Source organism: Rhodotorula toruloides (assembly GCF_000320785.1).
Source record: "Rhodotorula toruloides NP11 unplaced genomic scaffold Scaffold22, whole genome shotgun sequence".
NCBI lineage: Eukaryota > Fungi > Basidiomycota > Microbotryomycetes > Sporidiobolales > Sporidiobolaceae > Rhodotorula > Rhodotorula toruloides.
Genome location: NW_015622982.1, coordinates 170,430 through 194,277, shown reverse-complemented (window position 1 = coordinate 194,277; position 23,848 = coordinate 170,430). Strand labels below are relative to the sequence as shown.

Below are 23,848 nucleotides of genomic sequence, written 5' to 3'. Positions count from 1 at the left end.
TGATACGACTGCTTCTCCAGCTCGATAGCCCACGCAAGGAGGCAGCCAGGGCGAGATGAGGGTGCAGTCCAAGAGGGACACCGAGAGCGAAAGTGCTTCCTCTCTTCGACCCACACACTGCAAGCCAGCGCGTCGAATGCCTGTACTGCTTGAGTGCACCCTGCTGCATCGCCTCACGCTGTCCAGGCTGCGCGACTCATCCCGACTCATCCGACGCTCGACCTCATCAGTTATCGGCCAGCGAGGGAACTTCCGCCGTGCAAGGCGCTTGCGACTCCGTTCTACGCCGTCGAGGCGTTCGTGTACTCTCCAGTAGGACGCTACGGCAGCCGTACGAGGCCCGGCGGGGACAGGGAAGGGCTGGCGGGATCACGGGACGGAGGAAGTAGCCCGTCGCCGAGCGTGAGAGCCTCGCTTGGGCTGCTTCTGGGCCTCGAGGGGACTCTGTTCGGGACAAGTGTACGCTGCGAAGGAGGCTGGCTCGGCAGCGACGACGGGCGGACAATTGAGCGCCCTCTCGACAATCCCCACATCCTCAGCTTCCGACAACTCCCATCCAGCACAGATCCGCGCAGGCTGGCGCGATTCCACGCATGGGGCGGCGATGAGCGAACACGGAACGAGCTCTCCGCACTGAGCGAGACGATCTCGAGGCGAAGGGGAATGTCGGGCGGACATGACCTTTGCGAAGTGCCGCTGCTGCCGCGCTTCGCAAGGACTCTTCCGGCTCCGATCGCTCCCTGTGCCGCCGCACTGAGGGTCACGGGAGCTGGCTGGCAATGGGCTCTGTACTCAGTCTGTGGGGCTGAGCGAGGGGCAGACTTCCCCGCCCGCTCGTCGCTCCTGCTAGCGCTGGTCCTGCTGTCCGCTGCTTCCGTTCATTCCTGCGACTTTCGACGCACCGCAACGATAAAGACATGGCTACGCACGAGATGCCTCTATCCGAGAAGACCATCTCCGCCCACGACGCGCCCGACCTCGAGTCGGGCCACGGCTTGAACCTTCTCGACTCCGAAGGCGGCGCCTCTCTCCGTCGTCAGATCTCGGTCCAGCTCACAGCGGAACAGTTCGAGCGTCTCTATCTCCAGCCAGGAGGACAGAAGGCGAAGGGCGACCTTGCGAAACGCTTTGGCAATCCGACTCCACTTGGACTCGCCAGCTTCCTCCTCTGCCTGACGCCGTTCAGCTGCTACCTCATGGGATGGATCGGAACGACGACGGCAGCCGCGCCGACTCTCGTGTGCGTCCAAGTCTCTCCCCTCGTCGAACGTCGATCTGACGGACTTCGCACGCAGCGGCGCCATGTACTTCATGGGCGGCCTCGGTCTCACCGTTGCAGGCATCCTCGAATGGGTCTTGGGAAACAGTATGTCAAGCGCTGATTGCCCTGCAACGCTTGTCCTGACTCTTACGTCTCCCGCAGCCTTCTCCTCGGTCGTCTTCTTCACCTTCGGCTCGTTCTGGCTCTCGTTCGGCTTCCTCCTCCAGCCAATGCAGGGCGTTGCGACAGACCTCGGAGCGTACGTTCCTCGTCAGCGGAAATGCTGCGGGCTTGCTTGACGCTCCCCCCTCAATAGCACTTCGGTCGAATACAACGGCGGCATCGCGCTCTACCTCATCTGTACGTTCATTCGTCGTTCTTTGATCCTGCACTGCTCCTCGTTTTCGAGCCTGCCTTGTTGACGCTGCTGCCGAACAGGGTGGGCCTGCCTCAACGGCATCTACCTCATCGCCTCGCTCCGAACGAACGTCGTCTTCGTCGCACTCTTCGCCTTCCTCGAAGTGGATTTTTGGCTTCTCGCTACCGTGTACATCAAGCTGGCGAAGGCGAGCGCGAACCACCTGCCCGGTCTCCTCAAGGCTGCCGGCGCTTTTGGCTTTCTCACGACCGTTTGCGGCGAGTAGCTCGCTCCTCCTTCTCTTCCGCCTCTTTTCCTACATCCTACGCGCTGCAGACTGACGTTGATTGCCCGGAACAGGCTGGTATCTGCTCGTCGTCCTCATCCTCGACTCAACTGGCTGGCCCATCAAGCTTCCCGTTGGCGACCTCTCCGGCTTCCTCGTCCGCAAGCGACGCATGGAGTAGACCACACCTACGTTCTTCCTTCTCACCACCCGGCTCGCTCGCACCAGGACTCTCGCTCGAGGGCAATCCACCCAAATCGTCCATCCAGACTTTGTACCAGGTTTGACTCGTCATCTACGTCACGCAATACAGTAGTACCATCCATCGCTTCACGTCCCTCACTTGCCCGCCCCAAAAAACCCAGGCAACATCTTCCCCAGGGCTGAGCTGACCGCTTCGCTTACTTGCTCGACTGCTGCTGCGCCTGCTGAGGCTGCTGCGTCGAGGAGATCGCTTGCTGTTGCGGCTTGTGTCGTGTAAGGAGGAGAATTGTCGGGGCTTGGGCCTCGTGAAGGACGAGGGCGTCTGCGGGAGGAGCGAGAGCGGCGGGACGAGCGGGGTTCGGCGTCGCTCACCGCAGCGCTCATTGAGGGCGTCGGAACGGAAGCGGGAGGAGGAGAAGGAGTGAGGCCGGTTGGACGAGGTCGACTGCGAGACGAGCGGGTGCGCGGGCGGCTTGCGACGTCTCGCTGGGAGCGGGAGGCGCGCGAAGTGTCGGATGGAGGAGACGGCGAAGCGGCGCGCTGTGTCGGCGGAAAGGGCGCGGGGGTGAAGAGGCCGGGGAGGGGAACAGAGGTAGCTCGCTGTGGTCGCCTTTGCTGGCGAGAAGAGCGAGAGCGAGCTTTCGGCGGAGGCGACTCGTCGGGCGCTGAGCGACGCAAATACAAGATGAGAATGCAAGCGCATGGAAGAAGCGAAACGACGTACGTGGGCGTTCTCTTCGGGTCCTTCTTGACCGCCTCTCGTCCTTCGTCTCCTGCCGCGACTGCTGCTTCCCGTCCGGGTCCTGGGCTTCCTTCCAGCTTGACACTGGCGACCCTCGCGACGCTGTCAAGCTGAGAGCGGAAAGGCGACCTCGTCGTCGGCTTGCAACATCGTCTTGCTCCTCCTCGCTCGAGATTGCGGTCCCCAGGACAGCCGGGGTCGCCTTCCTTTGCCGCACCTTGCTCCTCGCCGACCTCGACCGACTCGCGACTGACTCTGAGCGCTCGTCATGCCGAACAAGCTGCGCTTCCAGCTTCTCCTCGTCCAACCGTCGCTCCATCTCGACCTGCGCAAGGCGGATCCGTTCCCGCTCTGGCTTCCACCGCTCGTACTCCTCGACACGACTGATTCTCCTTCTTCGCTCGTGCTCGAACGGCGGAAGCGAGCTTGACCGGCCCTTCGGCTGGCGAGAACGTGCGGAAGACGATCGAGACGAAGAGCGACTCGCTCTGCGCTCAGCCAGGTCGTCCATCAGGTCCCACTTCTCCAGCATGAGTCGGGTTGCTGCTTCGGCTGAGAGTGGCGCACGGACATCGAGACGAGGCGGGTCGAACAAGGGTGATGAGCGAGGTCGAGGGAGAGGAGGAGAGCGAGCAGAGTCTGGTCGGCGGGAGAAGCGGCGGTCGTCGTCGTCGTCGTCGTCACGCAGATAGCGACGCCGCCCCATGGCAAGCGGAACTGCGGGAGGGACAGAGGCAGACGAACGATGCCTGCAGGAGCGACTCCGGAGTGTCCGCGGACCGCCTTGCCTCGTCGAGCTTGGTCCGCTGTGCCGCGCACTCTTTGAACTCTGCGCCATGCCGTCAAGTCGTCATTCAAGCACGCGAGACGATAGCAGTGCAGTCGAGAGGTTGTCGAGGGGAGAGGTTTGAGGTCGCATTCTGAGCCAGTCCTCAATCGTTCAGCCCTCGGTGCACAACATGTATCCAGCACTCGCCAGTGGTGTTCTCGACGCCATCGACAGTGCCGCATGGCGAATGAAGCGAAGGTGCGCATTCCAGCATGTCCTCGTAGGCCCACCGCCCAAGCTCTGTCCTCCAACACCATACAGCCCAATCCGAACCGGATGCGATGGCCTGTCATACCGCGAACGACTTGTCAGTGCCTGTACCGTCCCGAAGAGGCGCCGGAGTGAGGCGAGACGATGGGCGAGGATGGGGGCGAGAGATCAGAGAGAAGGATGTCTTCAAGAGCGCCGCTCCGGCCAGACCCGGCAAGGCGGCCTTGCAACTGAATGCAGGAGCGGTGCGTCCGTCGCAAATTATCCAAAAGTGTTGTTTTGCTCGTCATGTCGAGGGGGGTCGAGGGAAGTTCGAGAATGGAGGCGGAGGACGGACGTACAGGCTGTGGCGCGGCGTAGACCGGTCTAAGAGGCAGTCTAGCAGTGCGCGTGGTCCATAGCAAGCGGTCTCGAGCGGTCGCAGCGGGTGCGAGTGAACGGGCGGAGTCGAGAGAGGAAGTCGAGCACGGTTGGCAGGGATGTTACCCTCGATGGCGTTCTTCCGGGCTGAAAGAGCCGGAGGGACATTCGAGCAGCTTTATCCTTCACTGCGTGGGCGAACCAGGAACCCCGCGAGGCGAGAGCGGGCGCCGTCCCCTTCCTCCTCCTCGACTCCTCCGCTCGAAGTTCGTGATGGACATGCTCGGGGTACAATTGCAACAGGCGTCGTGTCGTCCCATTGAAGGCAATCTAGGCGCAAGGAGGGAACGGCGGAAGGGGTATCGAACGAGGAGATGCGAATGCGAGGGGAAGCGAAGTTGGGTGGATCTAGACGGCATCCTCGAGCTTGAGGCGCGGCGCGATACCCATGGCGATCATTTCTTGAAACAGGAGCTAGAATGACACGCAAACGAGGTCAGCGTCGGAACTCGAGGAGAGAGGAAAGTGAGCTCACCTTGCAGGCGTAGGGGATCATGAGCTTGACAACGGCCTTGCTCGTCTTGCAGCCTGCGAGGAAGCGACTCAATGTCAGTGCTGGAGGTCAGCGAGAGGAAGTGGAGCGGAACGCACGCTTGCACCAGCCGTTGTAGCCCATGAAGCCGCACTGGCCGCAGACGTCGACCTTGAAGGCGTCGGACGAGACCATCAGGCGCTCGAGGAGGAGCTGCGACGCGCCGTGGGCGATCAGGCAGTCGCGCTCCATCTCGCCGAGACGGAGACCGCCGTCGCGCGATCGTCCTTCGGTCGGCTGGCGGGTGAGGACGGCGCGAGGACCGCTGTGAGACGGACGAAGCGTGTCAGTGGCCGAAGATACTGGCTAAATAGGATGGCAGGCGAACGCACCGAGCACGGGCGTGCATCTTGTCCAGAACCTGCGACGGAGGCAAAGGTTAGCAGTGCTCGAGGGGAACCGAGGGGAAGGCGCCACGCACCATGTGCTTGAGCTTCTGGTAGTAGATCGGGCCCATGTAGACGTAGCACTCAAGGGGCTGGCCCGTGATGCCGCTTGTGAGGTAGTCCTTGCCGGCGTACGAGTATCCATGCTCGATCAAGACGCGGCTCATGTCCTCCGCCTTGGATCCGCCGAACGCCGTTCCGTACTCGAACTTGCCCTTGAGGACACCGGCCTTGCCCGAAAGAAGCTCGAGCATCTTGCCGACCGTCATGCGCGAGGGGAAACCGTGCGGGTTCATGATCACGTCGGGGCAGATGCCCTGGTCGTTGAACGGCATGTCCTCCTGCGGGACGATGAGACCGCAGACACCCTTCTGACCGTGGCGAGACGAGAACTTGTCTCCGAGCTCAGGTCGGCGGGTCTGGCGGATGAGCACCTTGACGAGTGTCGAGTCCGAGTCGGTGTCGGTGAGGAGGACCTTGTCGATGTAGCCGGGAATCGGAGCACGGTAGCTCATGCCGGTGTTCTTCCAGGTAGAGGCGGGAGCGTCGGCGCCGCCAGGACCATCGATGCCGGGCAGCTGGTTGTCGTGTGCGTTCGAAGGCGTCTGCTTATTGACGTAGACCTGGCCCGGGTTGACCTGCTCGCCGACGTGCGCAAGACCGTCGAGGTCGAGGATGCCGTACTTGCCGAGCACCTCCCCGTTCTCGCCCTTCGGAGGGTCAGCGAGGCGGTCGTACCTGGCGAGAGGCGGGTGTCAGCGAATGGGTAAGACTAGCAAGGCGAGACCATGAGAACGCACATTCCGTTCGGGTAGCGCTTGAGGAGCGTCGTGTACTTGCGGAAGACCTGGCAGCGCCCGAAGCCGCGGTCGACCGAGGCGCGGTTGAGGATGAGGGCGTCCTCGATGTCGTAGCCTGAATACGACATGACGGCGACCATGGCGTTCTGTCCGGCGGGAAGCTGGTCGTAGCCGATGAGCTCGATTGTCCGCGTTCGGCACATGGGCGTCTGCGGGTAGACCATGAGGTAGAGGAGAGTGTCGATGCGGTTGAGCTGGTTGTGCGCGATGGCGCCGATGGCTTGCTTGCCCATGGCGCACTGGTAGGTGTTGCGAGGCGACTGATTGTGGTGAGGGTAGGGAATGAGGCCGGCGACGGCGCCAAGGAGTGTGAACGGCTCGATCTCGAGGTGGGTCGTCTCGGGTTTGAGCTCGTTTTCGTACAACGCGATGTAGGCATCGTTCTCCTCGTTGACGTCGAGGTACTCGATCAAGCCCTTGCGCAGGAAGTCGTCGAAGGTCATGACCTTCTCGCGGAGCATCTGCATGGGTGCGGGTCAGCTAAGGAGACCGAGGCAAACCGCAGAGACAGGACGCACCTTCATGTGCAACTCCTTGACCTTGCTCTGGCCGTTCTCGACGATGATCAGCGGGCGACAGATGCGTCCTCCGTCGCTGGCGATGTGGATCGCCTGCTGCTGGAGGTTGACGTAGATGCTGACGAACTCGTTGATACGGCCGGCGCGTCGAAGGTGGCGGAAGGTGCGGATGAAGCGAGGACCGCAGCGGGTCAGACCGAGGACGTTACCGTTCAGGTACACGACGAGGTGACCTTCGGCGTAGATCTCGGTGCCGTCGAGAAGGTTGATGTCTGCGCGCAGAGGGGTGTGCAGTTAGCTCACGTCAGACTTCGCATGACGAGTCGAACGAGCGGCCCGGTGCGCACCTTCGACGCCGATGAGGAAGCAGATGTTCCAGATCGGTTCCTCCTCGACGTCCGTCGTGATGTGCGTCATCAGCGCCAAGTTCTTGACCAGCCCGCACGCCTCTCCTTCGGGCGTATCACTCGGGCAGAGCATTCCCCACTGACTCGGCTGGAGCGCACGAGGACCGGACACCTTCCTCGTCTTCTCGAACTGGGACGAGATGCGGGTCATCATGCCGAGCGCTGAGATGAACGATAGTCGCGAGAGGACGTGGGTGATGCCGGCGCGCTCCATCTTGAAACGCTTGAGCGACCAGTTGCCGGTCGAGATGGCGCGGACGAAGCCCTGCGTGATGCCGTCGCCGTGAAGCTGGAACTGCTTGATCGCGTCGAACTCGGTCGCTCGGTTCGATTTCTTGAGGATCTTGTCGATGTTCATCTTGAGATCATGGTTGAACTTCTTGAAGAGGTCTTCGAAGAGGAGCGAGAGAAGCTGGCCGGCGCTGTTTTCGCCGCGCAAACCCAAAGTCAATACGCTCGCCTCGAGACGATGCTAACAAGCGAGCGCGACACGCACAGTTCGAGACGCTTGTTACCGACATAATCCCGGTCATCGACGTTCTTCGGGTCGAGCATCGCCATCAACACCCTGCGCGCCATGTTGGCAATGTAGATCGCCTTCGGTCGCAGGTTGAGGTCCTCGACGGGAACGTGCGCGAGGACGACCGTCGCCAGCACCTCGAGCGCCTCCTCCGACGCAGGCCGCCGGGGCGCCCAGCTCTTCTCCGCGCCTCCCGACCCAGGCGTCCCAGCCGGTTTCCGAATGATCTTGACGCGGTGTCCGATGTAGTCGAGCGCCTGCTGCTGCGTCTGGACCGGGATGGGCTGCCCAGACTTGGTCTTCAGGTCGTCCATCTCCTCGATGTTGATGCCGAACGCGGCGCGGTAGTCGTCGTCGTTGCCGCAGACGAGCTGGACAATCTCGCGTGCCGAGACGATGCCGAGGGCGCGAAGGACCACGCCGATGGGGATGTCTTCGTGGATCGAGTTGTGCTTGAGGTAGATCTTGCCGTGCTTGGTCAGAACGTAGGTCTTGGACTTGCGCTCGTGGGTCGAGCTGTCGAACGAGTCTGTCAGCGATGCGACGCCGCATGGGAAGCGAGCAACTCACGAGGTGACGGAAGCCTGCACGAGACCCTTCTTCGGCTCAGTCTCGACGATGATTCGGTTCTTCGACAGCTGCTCCTGAACGAGGATGACCTTCTCCGTACCCTTGACGATGAAGTAGCCGCCCGGGTCGAGCGGGCACTCGTTCATCTGGGCGAGCTGCGCCTTGTTCTTGCCCATCAAGACGCACTTGTTGCTCCGCAGCATGATCGGTAGCCGCCCGATCCTGATACCCTTTGAGACGACCTCCTGCTTCCCACGCGTGTACTTGATGTTGACATAGACGGGGGCCGAGTAACTCAAGTCGCGCAGGCGGCACTCGTGAGGCGTGATCGACGGGTTGATGGCATTCTCGTCGGGTCGTTCGGGCGAACCGACGCGGATGTCGGTGTACTCGAGGTAGAAGTTCGGGTCGACGTCCGAGGTGATGCGGGCGTTGGCGCGGAGGATGGCTTGCAGGTCGACGTCGACAAAGTAGTTGAACGAGTCGATGTGCTGCTTGACCAGACCCTTGACGGCGAGGAAGGCGGGCAGCAGCTCCCACTTGTCCTGTGAGCGATGGCGCAGGAACGAAAGCGTCAGCCTCTTGCAGACCGCCCAAACGGATAAACCGAACGCACCGTCACGCTCTTGATCGGGTCACTCAAGCTCTTCCCCTTGTACATGTCCTGTCCGAGCGCTTCCAGCCCATCCGCAAGATGTCTTGCGTCCCTGCCGACGTCCTGCATGCTCGCCATCTCTCCTCGCTCCTGCACCTTCGCCTTGCCCTTCCCTTTCGCAGCTCGACTCGCAGTCTCCGCCTCAACCCGCGCTGACACCTTGACGCCATCGTCCTCTCCAACGAGTGGCCCCGCAGGCGCGTAGTCGACCATCTCGGTGTCGCCCTCGCCCGTTTCCTGCGTCTCGTCGAGGTCCATCGGTTCGGAGGGAAGCGCCTTGGCGGGCGGGAGTCCCGTCTCGGCCGAAGAGTCATCAGAATGGTGGTGTGCGGACGAGGTGGAAGGGACTGGGCCGGCAGGAGTGGCAGTTGCTGTAGACGAGGATGTTGCGGATGCTTGGGAGGAGGAAGCCGAGGCGGCGGAGGCCGCGTTTGCGGCGCGCAGCCGTGCGACCTTTGAGTTTCCCTTGGGCGGCATCCTGCTTCACTCGCCACGCGCCTGCTGTCCTGTGAGAGGCGCGAGGTCCGCTGAGAGATGAGCGGGCGGTGGAGGCGACCACTGAGGGCGGGACTTGTGCTGGCGCGAGAGCGGGCGTGCGCGAGTCAGTCCAGCCGTGTAGCAACCTGTCCCACGCAGCAGAACGAGCGCCAGTCCCAGCGAGCGAGTGTGGCCGCGACCAAGTGAGCGCGGACTTTGGCTTTCGTCTCTCGGACACCCACGACGAACGAGCTGGACTCGTTCTCCCGCTTGCTGGGACTGTGACTGCCACGAGACTGCTAGGCTTCTCTTGACGACCATCCCAGTTCAATCCGCTCGCCAGGAGACGCCGCCGTCGACGCGCTCACCTCCCCACTCCTCCTGCTCTCCGAACAGCTCGCGATGAAGACAGTCGCACTCCTTTCGGGCGGCAAGGACAGCGTGTACAACCTCTTGCACTGCGTAGCGAACGGACACGAGCCAGTCGCAGTCGCTTCGCTGGGTCCGCCAGCTGGGAAAGGTGCGTTTCGCTTCTTCACTCGCTTGCTGAGGCCGCATAAGCTGATCCTGAGCGTCTTTCTCGCCAGATGAACTCGACTCGTTCATGTACCAGACCGTCGGGCACTCTGGCCTCGCGACTCTCGCTCAGGCTCTTGACCTACCCTTCTTCAGCCGAGCAATCAAGGGGACTGCGGTCAACGTCGGCGGAGAATATGGCACACGCGAGGGCAAGGACAAGGGAAAGCAGAAGGAGAACGATGGAGACGAGACGGAGGACTTGTACGAGCTGTTGAAGGAGGTCAAGGTGTGCAGCCGTTCTCAGGGCGATGCGAAAGTCAGTCTCCGGCTGACGTATTCTCGCTGCGCCATCTGTGCAGGAAGCGATGCCGTCAGTACAAGGCGTATCAGTCGGAGCAATCCTCTCGAACTACCAACGAGTACGAGTCGAGCATGTGTGCGTCTCAGCCTTTGCCTCCTTCCTCGCCTTCACCGCTGATTTCGCTCTACTATTACGCCAGCTGCGCTCGTCTCGGTCTTACGCCCCTCGCCTACCTTTGGGAAAGAAGTCAGCCAGAGCTTTTGCGGGAGATGGTCGAGGCGGGGATGGAGAGCGTGCTGGTCAAGGTTGCGGGAGCTGGGTGCGTTGAGAGCTTTGCGCCTGCTGAGACGAATGAGCTTGATGGGACAATCGCTGATGGCTGTGGACACCGACGGGGCACAGGTTGCAGGTCGAGCATCTCGGCAAGTCGCTCAAGGAGATGGAACCGACTCTACATCGTCTGGTCCGTCGCGTCTCTACCAAGCGATTTGTTCCGAATGCTGACTCTTCCGTGTCGCAGAACAAGCGCTACGAGCTACATGTCTGCGGAGAAGGAGGCGAATACGAGACTTTTACGCTCGACTGCCCGCTCTTCAAGCGTCGCGTCAACCTGTAAGCCGTCCGACTTCCCTGTTCTCTTCCTACGCGCAGGACTGATCTCCTGCGCATACTCACAGCGACAAGTACACCCTCCACGTCTCTGACCCCTCTCCCTTCTCCACCGTCGCCCATCTCCACCTCGACTCCCTCTCTCTCGGTCCGCCGAAACCCGATGTGCCCGCGCAGGAGACCTTTGAAGAGCTGCGCGAACGGGTGAAGAGGGAGGTGAAGCTTGGGGTACCGGGTATCTGGGAGGAGGCGAGTTTCAGGTGGAAGGCGGAGGGGAGGAAGGCGTATGAGGCGGTCAAAGCCCAGGAGGAGGCGAGCGACGAGGCTGCAGCGGACGGCGGTGTGAGAGATGAAGAGGGAGGGCAGGGTGTACCGTCGTCGAACTTGACGGAGGACGGGTGGCTTTATTTCGGCGAAGTACTCGCGGCGCAGGATAAGCGAGGCGAGGAAATCTCCATCGAGGAGGAGGTGCGAAGTTGTTTCGCGGCGTTGCAAGGTGCCTGTGAATCTGTTCGAACCGCTCCCGGACCAGGCTGACATTCCTGCCTCGACAGCGCTCCTCAACTCGCACAACACGTCCCTCCTGTCGCTCGCCCACCTTACCGTCCTACTCTCCCCGTCCGCCGATACTATGGCGCTCTTCCCACGCATCAACGCCGTCTACTCTACCTACTTCGGCTCGTCTCCTCCGACTCGCGCTTGCGTTGCCGTTCCTGGACGAGGAAACTGGAGGGTCAAGCTGGAAGGCGTCGCGAAGGTTGCGCAGAGTAATGTGAGGGAAGAGAGGAAGGCGTTGCATGTGCAGAGCTTGAGTTACTGGGCGCCGGCGAATATCGGGCCGTACAGCCAGAGTGTCAAGGTGCGCCCTTTTCTCCTCGCTCTCCTTCTCCGTCTTTTCGGGCGTACAGGCGCTGACGGCTGCCAGAACAGACGGGAGGCCGACTCTTCGTTGCAGGGCAGATCCCGCTCATCCCGGCGTCGCTCACGCTTCCTCCCTCCCCCTCCTCCTCAAGCTCCTCGACCGCCGACGCCTCCGACATCTCCTCCCACCTCTCCCTCTCACTCCAACACCTCCACCGCATCATCCGCTCCTCCGCGCCTCCCTCTCCCCAAACACACTTCACCTCGTCAAGCATTCAAGCGCGCGCCTCACACGGCGTATGCTGGTTCGCCCCGACTTCTTCCTCCGAGATTGAGTGGCGGCGGCGGGTTGCTGCAGCTCGTGCGGTATGGGAAGCGAGCGAGAAGACGTATCTATTGGTGGAAGACGCGGAGTACGATGGAGAGGATGAGGAGAGGGTGCGGACGGCGCCGTTCTTGGCCGTTGAGGCGGCTGCGCTACCGAGGAATGCGGAGGTCGAGTGGGTTGCGGAGTGGGACGTGCCAGAGATGCTGCAGGACGACGAGGATGACGAGGAGGATGAACGTAGCGGGTTTGGCGAGGACGAGACCTGGGTGCGGTCGACTACAGGTGCGCTAAATCATCCTTTCTTCCACCTATTGCGGCGTCTCGGGCAAGCCTGACTCTCTCCTGCGCGAACAGTGTCGAACCAAAGCGGTCGCTTCGTCTCGTACCAATGCTCGCAGGCTCCGCCGCGCTCAAAACTCGTTACCTTCGTCCTCGCCGCGCACAAAGGTTCGTCCCTGTTCTCGCTAATGACAAGAAGCGTTCTGACTGCTGTTCGACGTGCAGGAGAATCAGATACACACCCGCTCCCTTCCGTCGACTCCTCCGCCATCCACTCGCTCAAGGTCTTCTACCAGTCTTCGCGACTGAGCCAATCCGAGGGTGCGCCCACGTCCTCTTCCTGTTCACAGTGCGCCACTAACCAGTCGCCTGCTACAGCCGAACGACTAGCCTCCTCCCTCTGCGGCCTCAACTCGTCAAGTTCGCAGAGACCAGCGCTCTCATTCGTCCCGGTCGGAAGGATCGCGACTGGCGGTGCGGTAGAGGAGCAGTGGGATGTTGGGATTGTAGGTGTCGCGGCGAGAGTGCGTGCGTAGACTGCAACTCGCAGAGAGTTCAAAACGACTGCATCTCCTTGTAATGCCGCTCTCACTCGAGTGACAGTCGCGATGTGCGTGAGAATGCAGGGTGCGTAACAGTACAACGACAACTGCTCCGCTTCTATCGACGCCGACCAATGATCTAAGCTGCGAGAGCGTCTGAACCTCACTACACTCGCAACCCATCAACACCCGTCTGCAAGCCCGCCACCCCACTCCCACCTCCAAGCTCGACCATCTGTGCCTCCTCCAACCAATCCATAACCCCCGCATAACTCGTCAACCCATTGAACCCAATCCCGTCCTTCTTGTTCGCAAAGCGGGACTCGAGCATGTACGCGACGTGGCGGTGGAAGAGCGGGAAGATTAGGCCGGTGGAGATGGAGAGGTCGAGGAATTCCTGCGCGACAGAGGGGGTGAGCGAGAAAACAGGGGAAGAAGGAGAGAGGACGCACCTGGACGGCCTGGAGCGGGGTCTTCGAGTAACCCGCAAAGAGCGCCTGAGAGACGAGACCGTCAGCGCGCAGACACCCGTACGTGACTTGTCGATACGCACCGGGTTCGCCAGCAACCCCCGCGCACTCATAACCCCCTGCACTCCCGTCTTCCTCCTCAACTCCTCCCCATCCTCCTTCGTGAACACGTCTCCGTTCGCAACGACCGGCACGGCGCCCTTCGCACACGACGCAGCGAAAGCGATTGCGTCGGGATTGACGGGGAAGGATTCGGAGGATTGGTGGCGCGTTCGACCGTGTACGGTGATGAAGTCGGCTCCGCCGGCTATGGCGTTTGAGACGAGCTCGTTCGTTCGGCTGCACGTCGACGTCAGCGAGCGCATGAGCAGTAGAGAATCGGGACGCACGTCGGGTCATCGTCCACTCGGATCTTGACGCTGACGGGAAAGTCCCAGCCTATCCGCTGCTTCGTCGTGCGCACGAGGTCCCGCACCAAGTCCGGCTTGCGCAGCAACGCACAGCCAATCCCTTCCTGGAAGGCCCACTTCTGCGGACAGCCTGTCAAGCCGAGCGTGTGAGGAGGAGGACAAGGAGGAGGAGAACGAAAGCGTACGCACCGCAGTTCAGGTCGATCCCGTCTACCCAAGGTTTCGCCAGCTCCGACGCATCTGCCAGCTGCACCGGATCGTTCGCCGCGAACTGTATGATCAACCGACCCTTGACTTTCCGCCGCCTCTTCCCTCCTCCTGCTCCTCCGCCATTCGAAAGCGAGTGCAACCCGCGCCGCGGTTCAGGCGAGGGATCCCATTCGGCGACGGGTGATCCGGCGTGAGTCTCGGGGAGGTAGAACGAGCCTCGCTCAGTCGACGAGGTGGTGAAGTCGCTATCTCGAGCGAGTGCGGATCGACTGAACTCGGCGGCGCTGCATGCCATGTCGCTCGTCAGTGGTGGAGCTTGTAGGTACTGAGCAGAGCACGCACAGCATCATGGGCGTCCACACGAGGTGCGTCTCGTACTGCGAGACGAGCGCTCGGAACGGCAGCTGGTAGGTGGGAGGGAGATGTCAGCTTGGGACGAGTGACAAACCAAAGGTCGCAGCGGTAGCTCACTTTGCCGTAGCGAACCATCGGAGCTGTTCAGCAGAGCATCCCCTCCCGTCAGCCTGCTCCGCGGCCTCATCAGCATCCAGCGAAACGCACCACAAGCGTTGACCCCGTCGAACTCGCGCAGGATGTCCTGCGGCAGCAACTCCTCGGCAGCAGCAGCATGCACCTCGTCCACGTTGACCGAGTGCGGCATCTCGCGACTCAACGGGCGAGAAGGCGTGAAGGATGAAGCAAGCAAGGACGAGCTCGGCTCCAAACAGCAGCACGGGCGCGCTGCTTGGCGGATCTTCGCTCGGCTTTGCGCACCGCGCTGCTGGGCGGATCTTCGCTCGGCTTTGCTTGCGCTAGAAATACGAAGCTTGTCTAGCGCAACGCAGCGAAGCAGCGGACTTTGGCGAGCCAGCGTGGGGGCGAGGAGCGTTCGTCGCTCGCACGGCGAGGACGACTGGACGAGTGCAGTCCGGCCGACAGGTTATGTAAGCGAGTTGTTCAACAGCGAATCAGCCGACGCAGGGCGGCAAAGTGTCGGTCCGCCCTCGTCGAGCACGACCCTCCCCTCCGCACGCAAACTCTCGTGAAGAATCGGCTCGAACGCGAACGGCTTCGTGTTGCGTCATAGCCAAGCCGGGAAAATGAACTCTGCACTCACACGAGCGGGACGCCCCGGAGTCGGCGAGCAGTCAACGTCATGTTGCTGGCCGAACGAAGGATTCACGACGCGCTAAGTCTGATCGGTGAGCTCGAGCAGCGGGGTGCGAAACGGTGGCGCATCAACAGCAACAGCCACTCGAGACGCCCAGCAGCAGCGACAGCGACGACGGCGAGCGAGAGAGAGGGTCTTAGCAGGGAGAGTGGGCGCCTGCTCCATCTCTCCGCGTTTGTCGGTGGTCGCGGGGGCAAGCGCGGAGGGAGGGGTGCTTGTCGAGTGGAGTTTCGACCAGAAAAGAAACTAGCGCGGAGGGGGGGACCCCGGTCGTGCCTTCTGCTTTGCCGTCTCTCGTCCGGCGTCTTTCTCTCGCTCCTCTCCCTCTTCCTCCTTCGTTCTCCTTCGAGCTTACACGACGTCGACATGAGCGTCGCCGACCAACATCTCCACCTCAAAGAGAAGGGCGAGAAGCGCGAGTTCGCGCACAACTCGCCCGCTCCTTCGCGCGAAGGCTCCACCAAGCCCGGATGGAACGGCGTCGCCTCCCTTCCTGAAGGTACACCGTGCGTCGACGTTTGCCACGCTGGTTATCGTCGTTGCGACACTCGGAACTACCTGTATTGACGTTGTTGTCGCCCGAACAGTGTCAACGCGGATGGCGTCCCTACCTACATGGGCACAAGCGGCAACAAGCTTGGCGCACTCGTTACTCTTGCAGCGAGCATGGGTTTCTGCCTATTCGGGGGCGTCCTCATTCATCTATCTGGCATCGTTGGCAGCCTCCGCAACGTTCTCGCCGCTTCCCGCTTCGCCACGGCTAACCTCCCATCTTTCCTCGTGCAGGTATGACCAGGGTGTAATGTCCGGTCTCATTTCCGCACCTCAATTCATCTCGGTCTTCCCTGCTTGCGACGCCGCCGTTCAAGGCGCCTACAAAGGTCCGTTCTCCTCCTGGCCGACCCTTGCGGCGAGTCATTCCTCCCGAAGTTCCGGCTGACTTTCTCCCGTTCCTTACACAGCTTCTGTCCTTCAAGCGTTCTATGTCGCCATTTACGAAGTCGGCTGCCTAGGCGGCGCCATCTTCGCCCTCATGTTTGGAGACCGTCTTGGTCGTCGTCGGTTCGTCTGCCCTCTTTGCGCCTGTTCGAGCTTCAGACTGACAATATCGCATTCACAGCATGATGTATATCGGTGCATTCGTCCTCTTGCTCGGCGTCTTGATCCAAGTCACCGCTTTCCGCGGACACTGGGCCGGCGGACAGTTCGTCATCGGCCGTATCGTCACCGGACTCGGTACCGGCTTCGAAACCTCGACCATCCCCACCTGGCATGCTGAGTGCGCCAAAGCCCACTCCCGTGGCTTTGCCGTCTTTATCGAGGCCGCCATGATCTCGACCGGGACGATGATTGCCTACGTTCGTCCTTTCGCGCGTCCTTCCCCGCCTCTCTTCCGTGCTCACACTTTCGCTCTACGCAGTGGATTGACTTCGGCTTCTCCTACCTGCCGGACTCGACGTCGTGGCGTGTTCCCATCGCGCTCCAGGCCATCTTCGCCGTCGCCCTCGTCGCCCTCATCGCGTTCCTCCCCGAGTCGCCCCGTTGGCTCGTGTCAAAGGGACACTACGTCGAGGCGCAGCGCGTTATCGCCGCTCTCGAGCCCGCCCACTTCACCGACGAGACCGTCCTCCTCCAGCTCAAGATCATTGGCGACTCGCTCGAGGGCCAGACGCGCCAGCGCAAGCGCGACCTTATCACCAACGGCCCGACGCAGCACTTCCGCCGCGCCCTCCTCGGTTCCTCGTCGCAGTTCTTCCAGCAGGTCGGTGGCTGCAACGCCGTCATCTGTGCGTCCGGGTTCCTCCGATCTACGCCCTTCGTTCCTCCTTACTGACGCTACTTGCGTGCACTCGCAGACTTCTCGACCCCCATCTTCGAGGAGTACCTCGGACTCGGCCGCAAGCTCTCCCTCATCCTCGGCTCGGTTCTCGCGACCGTCTACGCCCTTTCGGCGTGCATCTCGTTCCCGCTCGTCGACAAGGCCGGTCGTCGCAAGCTCTACTTCATCGGAACCTGGGGACAGGCATTGTCGATGTTCCTCATGTGAGTTTGCTTCCGGACCTTCTCCTCCTCCTTCCCGACGTTTCCCCGGGTGTTCCGCCCGCTCTCACCGGTTCACAAGCACTCTGAAGAGACGTCGGACATTAACTTTCGCGCCTCCGTGCAGCATGGCGTGCCTCATCCCCGACAAGAGCACCGGCGCCTCGAAGGGAGCTGTCGTCGGCATCTTCCTTTACCTGACCTTCTTCGGCTTCACTTGGCTTGAGCTCCCCTGGTTGTACCCAGCGGAAATCAACCCGTTGAAGACCCGCACCGTCGCCAACGCCGTTTCGACCATCAACAACTGGCTCTGGAACGTGAGCCCTCTTTCTCTCCCTCCTGCATCGAAGAGACGCTGATCTGCTCCCGATACAGTTTACCGTCGTCATGTTCACGCCTCCCTTCCTCGCCTCCACCGCCGTCGGCACTTTCGGTTCGTTTGCTCTCCTCTTCTCACTCAAGCGCTCCCGACTCACTCGTCTTTGTTTCTACAGCCTTCTTCGGCGCAATCAACCTCTGCTTCTTGCCTATCATCTGGTACTTCTACCCGGAGACCGCCGGTCGCAGTCTCGAGGAGATTGACGTGAGTTCTCCCGCCTCTTCCTCTCTTCATCTCCTCGTTCCTCTCACTGACGCTCACAATCGCTTCTACAGCTCGTCTTCGCCAAGGGCTACGTCGAGGGTGTCTCCTACGTCAAGATGGCGAACGACATGCCCAAGATGGGTCCCAAAGAGGTTCAAGCCGAGTGGGCTCGTCTCGGCCTCGACCCGGAGGACGAGTTGCCTACCCGTCCGTCGGACGCCGAGCGTGCCATCGGCGGCGAGTCCATCGGCGGTACGACAGCTGCCAACGCGCAGGTCTAAGACCACCTCGCTCTCCTCCCGAGCCTATTTATCGCGCTCGCCGACGCCCCAAACAACCGCGTGTATATGTTCCTTTACTCCCGCGTCAATGTCTATAGCATCCTTCTCTCGATACACTTGATAGATACCCGACTCTGGATATACGTTTCCTCGTCCTCGAGAAGTAGAGGAATTGGATCTCTGGATTGACATCTCGTCCCTGCCTATCCTTCGCCTGTTGCGACCTTGCGGGTGGCTTGTGCCTGCGAGCGAGCGGACTCGTCCAGCTTGCCTCCAGCGACCAGGTTGAGAGTCTTGCGCAAATATCGCAGTCGATGAGGAGGAAGGACGGACGGCGAGTCTTGCAGCTCCGTGCGACGCCTCCTCGGGCGGACCGTAGTTTCTGACACATGCAGACATACTGCGCCCGCTTCACAACTCACTGGAAGGCGTGGAGAGGCAGTCGAGGTCACCTTGCGATGTCAATTCCGCGAGTTGACTTCTGCCTGTTCACTCGCTCGCTCAAACACCGCCTGCTGCTCTCTGACAGACCTGTCCAGCTTCCTAGCTACTCCTGCCTGGTCGTACACTCGCGCGCCACGCCCGACGGCGCTGTCTCGAGGCGGACGAGTCGGTGATGGCGTTCGGAAGTCGCGTCGTCAGCAAGGCCAGGACGACCACGCGGACGGGCGCGGCCAGCTCAAATAGGGCCAGCACATCCTCTCGATCCACCCCACGCTCGTCGCCCAGCCCGCCGCGCAGGAGGAAGAAGCGTTCGCCGCCTTCATCAGAGTCGGAGGCAGGAGGCGGTGTGGGGAGGCGTTTGCGGGCCGGCGGGAGCGCTGGGACAAGCTCGTCGGCTGAATCAGATTTCGAGAAGGAGGCGAGGAGCGAGGCTAAGGCTGAAGCGGCGGCGATCCAGCTGAAGGAGGAGAAGGCGAGGAGGAGGGAACTTAAGAAGGACTACAGGAAGCGCGGCGAAGAGCTTCCAGACGCGCTGAAGAAGCCTATCAAGGGCGAGGAGAAGGCGAAGGGCGCTCCTAAACTGAAGCCGGACGCGGCTGCCGTCTACCAGCTCGCCAAGTCCAAGGCGGCTCTCGCCTCGAAGGGCAAAGGTCGGGCTGTTGTGCAGAGCAGCGACAGCGACGACGAAGGATCGAAGATGACGAAGCCGACGCTCAGGAAGGGTGCCAAGATGAAGGAGATCACAGCCAACATCGGCATCAAAGTCTCGGAGACAGGCAGCGACAGCGAAGGCGCGAACGATGGTTCGCCGTCTCGCTCTTTCTCCTACCTAGTCACTCAGCTGACTCACACAATGCAGTCATGAGTATGATGCGCGAGACGGGCGACCTTGCCGACGACGAGGACGAGGTTCGACGGCATCTCGCGCGCCGCTGGGTCGACACGAAGCACCCGCACCGCATGTCCGCCCGCCGCAAGCGACTCGAGATGAAGTACAATCCGCTCATTCGTCTTCTCGGTGCGTCCGGGTTTCTCTCTTAGCGTGATACGCGTGCTGACGGACTGAGCGAACAGACATCAAGATCACGGTCGTCGAGAGTGGCAAGCATTCCGACTCGAACGACGAGCGACGGCAGAACAAGTTCGGCGCTGCGCTCAATGCGACCGATTCGGACGAGCCGAGCGACGCCAGCATCGACACGGACTGGAACTCGAGCGGGATGGGCGAGTTCAACGGCAGGATTGCGCCAGCTCGCCCGTTGACCGTCAAAGCAGAACCACCCTCTTCTTCGCCGCCCCCGTACCTCAAGGTTGCGCACAGCGACGAAGATGTCAAGCCTGTCATCCCGCGACAGCAGGCCGTCCGAGGCGCGATTGAGGACAAGAAGCCCGTCATCGAGGTGCGCCCGATCTCTCGCCTTTTGTCGACGTGTACTAACGTTCGTGCGTGCAGCTAAGCGACGACGAGGAGCCGTCCACGCAGGAGGAGGACGCCGACGCCGACATGGGCGAGGCTAAGCCGGTCATTCGCGCTCCTCTGTCCGTCCCGTCCGCGTACAACAAGTCGCTGTCTGCGCCTCGACCCAAGATTGAGGAGATAGTCGTCGACGAGGATTTCGACAGCGGTGCTGAACCCGACACGGAGGGATCCGACGTCGAGTTTGTCGCGCCGAAGGCTTCGCTCGCGCCTCACTTTCCGGCACACGTCCATCCAGGATCGCAGTCGTCCGGTCCTTCGCCACTGTTGACGTCTGTCAAGGCCGAGTCGCAGGATCGCCGACAGTCCTTCGGCTCCTCGCAGTCGCAAGGTGCTGCTGCTCGCAGCGTGAACGTCAAGACGGAGGCCAAGGTCGAAGAAGCGGACGAGACGGACGAGGATGTCGACAACTTTACTCGTGGCTTGCTGGCTGCCCAGGCGAAGCGTCGTGAGGAGGAGGACCTGAAGCGCAAGGAGGAGAGGCGCAGGGAGACGCAGGCGAAGATTGCGGATGAGCGGAAGAAGAAGATGGCGAGGGAGCTCGAGGCGCAGAATTTGTGGCGCGAGGAGGAGGTCGATGACGAGGAAGAGGATGTCGAGGAGGACGAGCTGCCGATTTGGGAGAAGAGCGCTCGAGAGAAGGAGCAGGTGCGTTGACCTTGCGCAGCTCTCCTCCCGTTCCACAGCTGACCCGTCCTCGTCGCCCAGTCTTGCATGGCGTGGCCGCAACCGGTCCGCAAGGGTCGCCCGAAGTTCCTTCTCACAAGCGCCGCCCAAGCCAACACGGGTCCACACAAGCTGTCCAACGTTCCGGGCGACACCGCTCAGGTCCCGGCCCCAATCAACAAGTTCCTTCGTCCGTATCAGCGCGAAGGCGCCGAATTCCTGTACGGGCAGTTCAAGAAGGGCATTGGTGGCATCCTCGGCGACGACATGGTGCGTCCGTTCGGCACTCTCTTCGTGGTCTCACACGCTGACGCTCCATCGCTTGGCAGGGCCTCGGCAAGACGATCCAGGTTATTGCCTTCCTCTCCGCCATCATGAGTGCGTGCAGTCGCCGCTGCTTCGACGCTTTGGCCTGACTCACTCGTCTTCCTGCAGACAAGACCGGCTTCAAGAAGGCCGACGCAGGAAAGCGCAAGGACGCGATCAACGACCTCGCCGCTGACGAGCCGTTCAAGCCTACCGACCTCGGCCTGACTTGCCTCATCGCCTGTCCCGCTTCGGTCGTCGGCAACTGGCAGCGCGAGTTCCGCACGGTGAGCACGTCACTCCTAACTAGCTGCAAAGTTTCGCTGACACGCGCTCATCAGTGGGGCTATTTCGACGTCGGGATCTACGGAGGGACCGCCAGCGACAAGAAGGCCGTCCTCAACAGGTTCGACCGCGGCTATCTCGATGTCGTCATCGCCAGCATCGAGGGCGTCAGGAACAACATCGACGACTTTGCCGCACGAGACTTCTCCATCGTCATCGTCGACGAAGCTCATCGCGTGAAGAACCCCAAGTCCAACACGACGATCGCGTTGCACCGCTTTCCGACGCCTTTCCGCTACGGCCTTACCGGCACGGCCATTCAGAACAGGCTTGACGAGTTCTGGTGCATCTTGAACTGGGCGGTCCCAGGACGAGTTGGCACTCACTCGCAGTGGTGTGTCTGGAGTTCTTGGTTCTTGGGTTACGCTGACTCGGCCCTCTCGCAGGAACCAGCTCGTCTCGCGTCCGATCAAGTATGCCCAGCAGGCTACCGCAACGGACGACGAGATCGCTGTCGGCCGCTCGCGTGCAGTCGCTCTCGCTGGCAGGCTTTTGCCGCACTTTTGGCTGCGCAGGTGCGTCTCGATTGCGCACGAGCTCGGGACGAGCGGTTGACCCCCTGGTCCCGCAGGACGAAGGAAAGCGTCAAGATCCAGCTTCCGAAGAAGACCGACAACATTGTCTTGTGCCCGCTCACGGCGCTCCAGAAGGACGTCTACAAGAACCTCCTCAGGCTTGAGCAGGTCAAGATTATCCTGACGGCCGACGAGCCCTGCCCGTGCGGAAGCCGTGACGAGAAGAACGAGCCGTACAAGCGCGGGTCCTGCTGCGACCAAAAGTGGACGAAGGTGCGTCCTCTGCGGAGGCTAGGCTGAAGAAGCGTCGAGCTGACGTACGGACGTGCGCAGCTCATCTTCAAGTACATCACGCTCTTCGCCAAGGTCAGCAACCATCTCGGACTGATCTACCCAGGTTCGTGCGTCTCTCGGGCGGTCGCCGGCCGAACTGATCAACTCATACCGCACAGACAAGGAGGATAAGACGACGAACCCGACGAAATACGAGCAGGATCTCGAGTGGGCTCGCGCCGCCTTCCCCGACGACTTCGAGAAGCGTACGCCCGGCCCGATGGCCTTCCTCGACCCGAACCTGTGCGGCAAGTGGACGGTGCGTCGCAATCCCGCGCAAATCGAAGAAGCACCAGTTAAGCCTTGTTCTCGCAGATCCTTTGCCAGCTGCTCGAGATCTGGCACAGCCAAGGCGACAAGGTCCTCATCTTCACGATGTCGCTCAAGATCATCGACTTGCTCGAGAATCTGATGCAGCACACGCGCTACGAGTACATCGTTCTCGACGGGAGCACGCCGCAAGAAGACCGTGCGTGCCAACCTACGCTAGCCGCTCCGCCTGCCCAACTCACTTCGCCCGTTCGCAGGCATGCCGCTCGTCGACGAGTTCAACGACCCTCATTCCGAGAAGTTCTGCTTCCTGATTTCGACGCGTGCCGGCGGCGTCGGGCTAAACTTGACGGCGGCGAATCGCGTTCGTCCAGCTCAACTCGCCCACGTGTCAAAGCTGACATTCCTTCTCTCGCAGGTCGTCATCTTCGACCCGAACTGGAACCCTGCGCACGACCTGCAGGCCATGGATCGAGCGTACCGGTTCGGCCAGACGCGCGAGGTCAACGTCTACCGCCTTATCGGCGCGGGCACGTACGTTCCGCCGTGCATTCTCCCGTCCATCCCTCGTACTGATCTCTGTGCGCCCACAGCCTTGAGGAGCTCATCTACAACCGCCAGCAGTACAAGCGCAGCATCGCAAACACGAGTTGTTCGTCCACCTCGCTTCTCCAAGCGAAGACTTGTGTGCTTACTTCGCCTCCCCGCAGACGATGCAAGCGCCGAGCGTCGTCTCTTCACCGGCGTCGAAGGCGAGGGCAAGAAGCAAGCCGGCGAGCTGTGGGGCGTCAAGAACATCTTCAAGTTCAACGAGAACATGTCGCTCACCGAGATGTCGATCCGACGCGCCGACCTCACCGAGCTCGAGTACGCCCTCCGCAACACGAACCTGTTCGACGCCGACGACGCCAAAGCTGCCAAAGTCGAAGAGCCGGATCCGGACGAGGTTGTCGCCGAGATTACGGGCTACAGCGCGAAGGCTGAGCCGACGAACAGTGCGTTTCGCGGGCGATATCAGGACGAGCACACCTGACCTCTTTCTGCTTTTCTCGCAGCGATGACACCGGAAGAAGCCGCTCGTCACAAGCTGCTCCTCGAGGAGCAGGCCAAGATCGCCAACATCCTCGGCGGCGCTTTCAAGGTTCAGAGCGACGCGACGCTTGGCGGTTCCGCCATCGAGACGCTGCGCGGCCGACACGTTCTCCAAACGCAAGGTCAGGCGAAGGCAGCCGCCTCGCAGCCAGCCAGTCGCGCTTCCTCCGCTGCGCCCGCAGCATCCGCCAAGATGCAGACGAAGGGGAAGAAGCGGCCTTCGTCCGCCATTGTGGACGACGACGACGACTCGGGATGGGACCCGCTCGCTCGCGGTAGGAAGAAGGCTGCGCCGGGACCATCGCCGTCCAAGAAGGTCAAGAAGGAAGCGGCGAGCCTCTTCAGCGACTTTGACCTGCCGCCGGACGTCGGAATCGGCGAAGTGCTCGAGGCTGGTGGGTACAGAGGGTCGGCCGGTGCGCAGAAGCTCATGAGCGAGCTGAACGCGATGAGCGGCATTGCGAAGAGGGCGAAGTTGGAGAGTGTGGTGCGCGCTTGGAGGGTGAAGAAGGAGAAGTGATCCGTTCTGTAGCCTACCCGATTTGCTTGTGTTGTTGCCGC

At 61.5% G+C, this 23,848-nt stretch overlaps 7 protein-coding genes across 7 annotated transcripts; 4 read left to right on the top strand and 3 right to left on the bottom strand.

The window, feature by feature from the left end:
* Positions 1–917: 917 nt before the first annotated feature.
* RHTO_03690 (GPR1/FUN34/YaaH-class plasma membrane protein) lies at positions 918–1,905 on the top strand (the record flags this gene model as incomplete). The annotated part of the gene is made up of 5 exons (XM_016417359.1): positions 918–1,240; positions 1,296–1,366; positions 1,424–1,520; positions 1,578–1,621; positions 1,700–1,905. The coding sequence occupies 5 exons, from the start codon at positions 918–920 to the stop codon at positions 1,903–1,905; spliced, it is 741 nt and encodes a 246-aa protein (XP_016271275.1).
* A 339-nt stretch (positions 1,906–2,244) lies between these two features.
* On the bottom strand, positions 2,245–3,170 carry RHTO_03689 (uncharacterized protein; the record flags this gene model as incomplete). The annotated part of the gene is made up of 2 exons (XM_016417358.1): positions 2,245–2,774; positions 2,834–3,170. 2 exons carry the CDS (start codon positions 3,168–3,170, stop codon positions 2,245–2,247), a joined length of 867 nt encoding a protein of 288 aa, XP_016271274.1.
* Positions 3,171–4,658: 1,488 nt separating this feature from the next.
* Positions 4,659–9,235, bottom strand: RHTO_03688 (DNA-directed RNA polymerase III subunit RPC2; the record flags this gene model as incomplete). Its single annotated transcript, XM_016417357.1, has 11 exons — positions 4,659–4,724; positions 4,786–4,838; positions 4,902–5,107; positions 5,175–5,203; positions 5,264–5,966; positions 6,029–6,549; positions 6,607–6,878; positions 6,954–7,435; positions 7,510–8,049; positions 8,104–8,648; positions 8,720–9,235. The coding sequence occupies 11 exons, from the start codon at positions 9,233–9,235 to the stop codon at positions 4,659–4,661; spliced, it is 3,933 nt and encodes a 1,310-aa protein (XP_016271273.1).
* A 402-nt stretch (positions 9,236–9,637) lies between these two features.
* RHTO_03687 (atp binding domain containing protein) lies at positions 9,638–12,668 on the top strand (the record flags this gene model as incomplete). Its single annotated transcript, XM_016417356.1, has 12 exons — positions 9,638–9,755; positions 9,823–10,040; positions 10,114–10,190; positions 10,255–10,374; positions 10,458–10,518; positions 10,576–10,667; positions 10,733–11,160; positions 11,219–11,523; positions 11,595–12,135; positions 12,208–12,300; positions 12,358–12,453; positions 12,511–12,668. 12 exons carry the CDS (start codon positions 9,638–9,640, stop codon positions 12,666–12,668), a joined length of 2,307 nt encoding a protein of 768 aa, XP_016271272.1.
* A 172-nt stretch (positions 12,669–12,840) lies between these two features.
* On the bottom strand, positions 12,841–14,425 carry RHTO_03686 (tRNA-dihydrouridine synthase 4; the record flags this gene model as incomplete). The annotated part of the gene is made up of 8 exons (XM_016417355.1): positions 12,841–13,071; positions 13,127–13,171; positions 13,228–13,483; positions 13,534–13,684; positions 13,744–14,048; positions 14,107–14,168; positions 14,236–14,258; positions 14,326–14,425. 8 exons carry the CDS (start codon positions 14,423–14,425, stop codon positions 12,841–12,843), a joined length of 1,173 nt encoding a protein of 390 aa, XP_016271271.1.
* An 876-nt stretch (positions 14,426–15,301) lies between these two features.
* On the top strand, positions 15,302–17,839 carry RHTO_03685 (MFS monosaccharide transporter; the record flags this gene model as incomplete). Its single annotated transcript, XM_016417354.1, has 11 exons — positions 15,302–15,441; positions 15,523–15,605; positions 15,658–15,816; positions 15,898–15,997; positions 16,056–16,293; positions 16,356–16,722; positions 16,792–16,978; positions 17,103–17,292; positions 17,351–17,408; positions 17,470–17,558; positions 17,630–17,839. 11 exons carry the CDS (start codon positions 15,302–15,304, stop codon positions 17,837–17,839), a joined length of 1,821 nt encoding a protein of 606 aa, XP_016271270.1.
* Positions 17,840–18,455: 616 nt separating this feature from the next.
* On the top strand, positions 18,456–23,807 carry RHTO_03684 (RAD26-like SNF2 family DNA-dependent ATPase; the record flags this gene model as incomplete). The annotated part of the gene is made up of 18 exons (XM_016417353.1): positions 18,456–19,086; positions 19,143–19,301; positions 19,358–19,683; positions 19,737–20,408; positions 20,469–20,696; positions 20,756–20,804; positions 20,862–21,019; positions 21,074–21,411; positions 21,464–21,592; positions 21,649–21,865; positions 21,926–21,989; positions 22,045–22,184; positions 22,241–22,394; positions 22,453–22,559; positions 22,614–22,729; positions 22,789–22,847; positions 22,906–23,190; positions 23,251–23,807. 18 exons carry the CDS (start codon positions 18,456–18,458, stop codon positions 23,805–23,807), a joined length of 4,389 nt encoding a protein of 1,462 aa, XP_016271269.1.
* Positions 23,808–23,848: the final 41 nt, after the last annotated feature.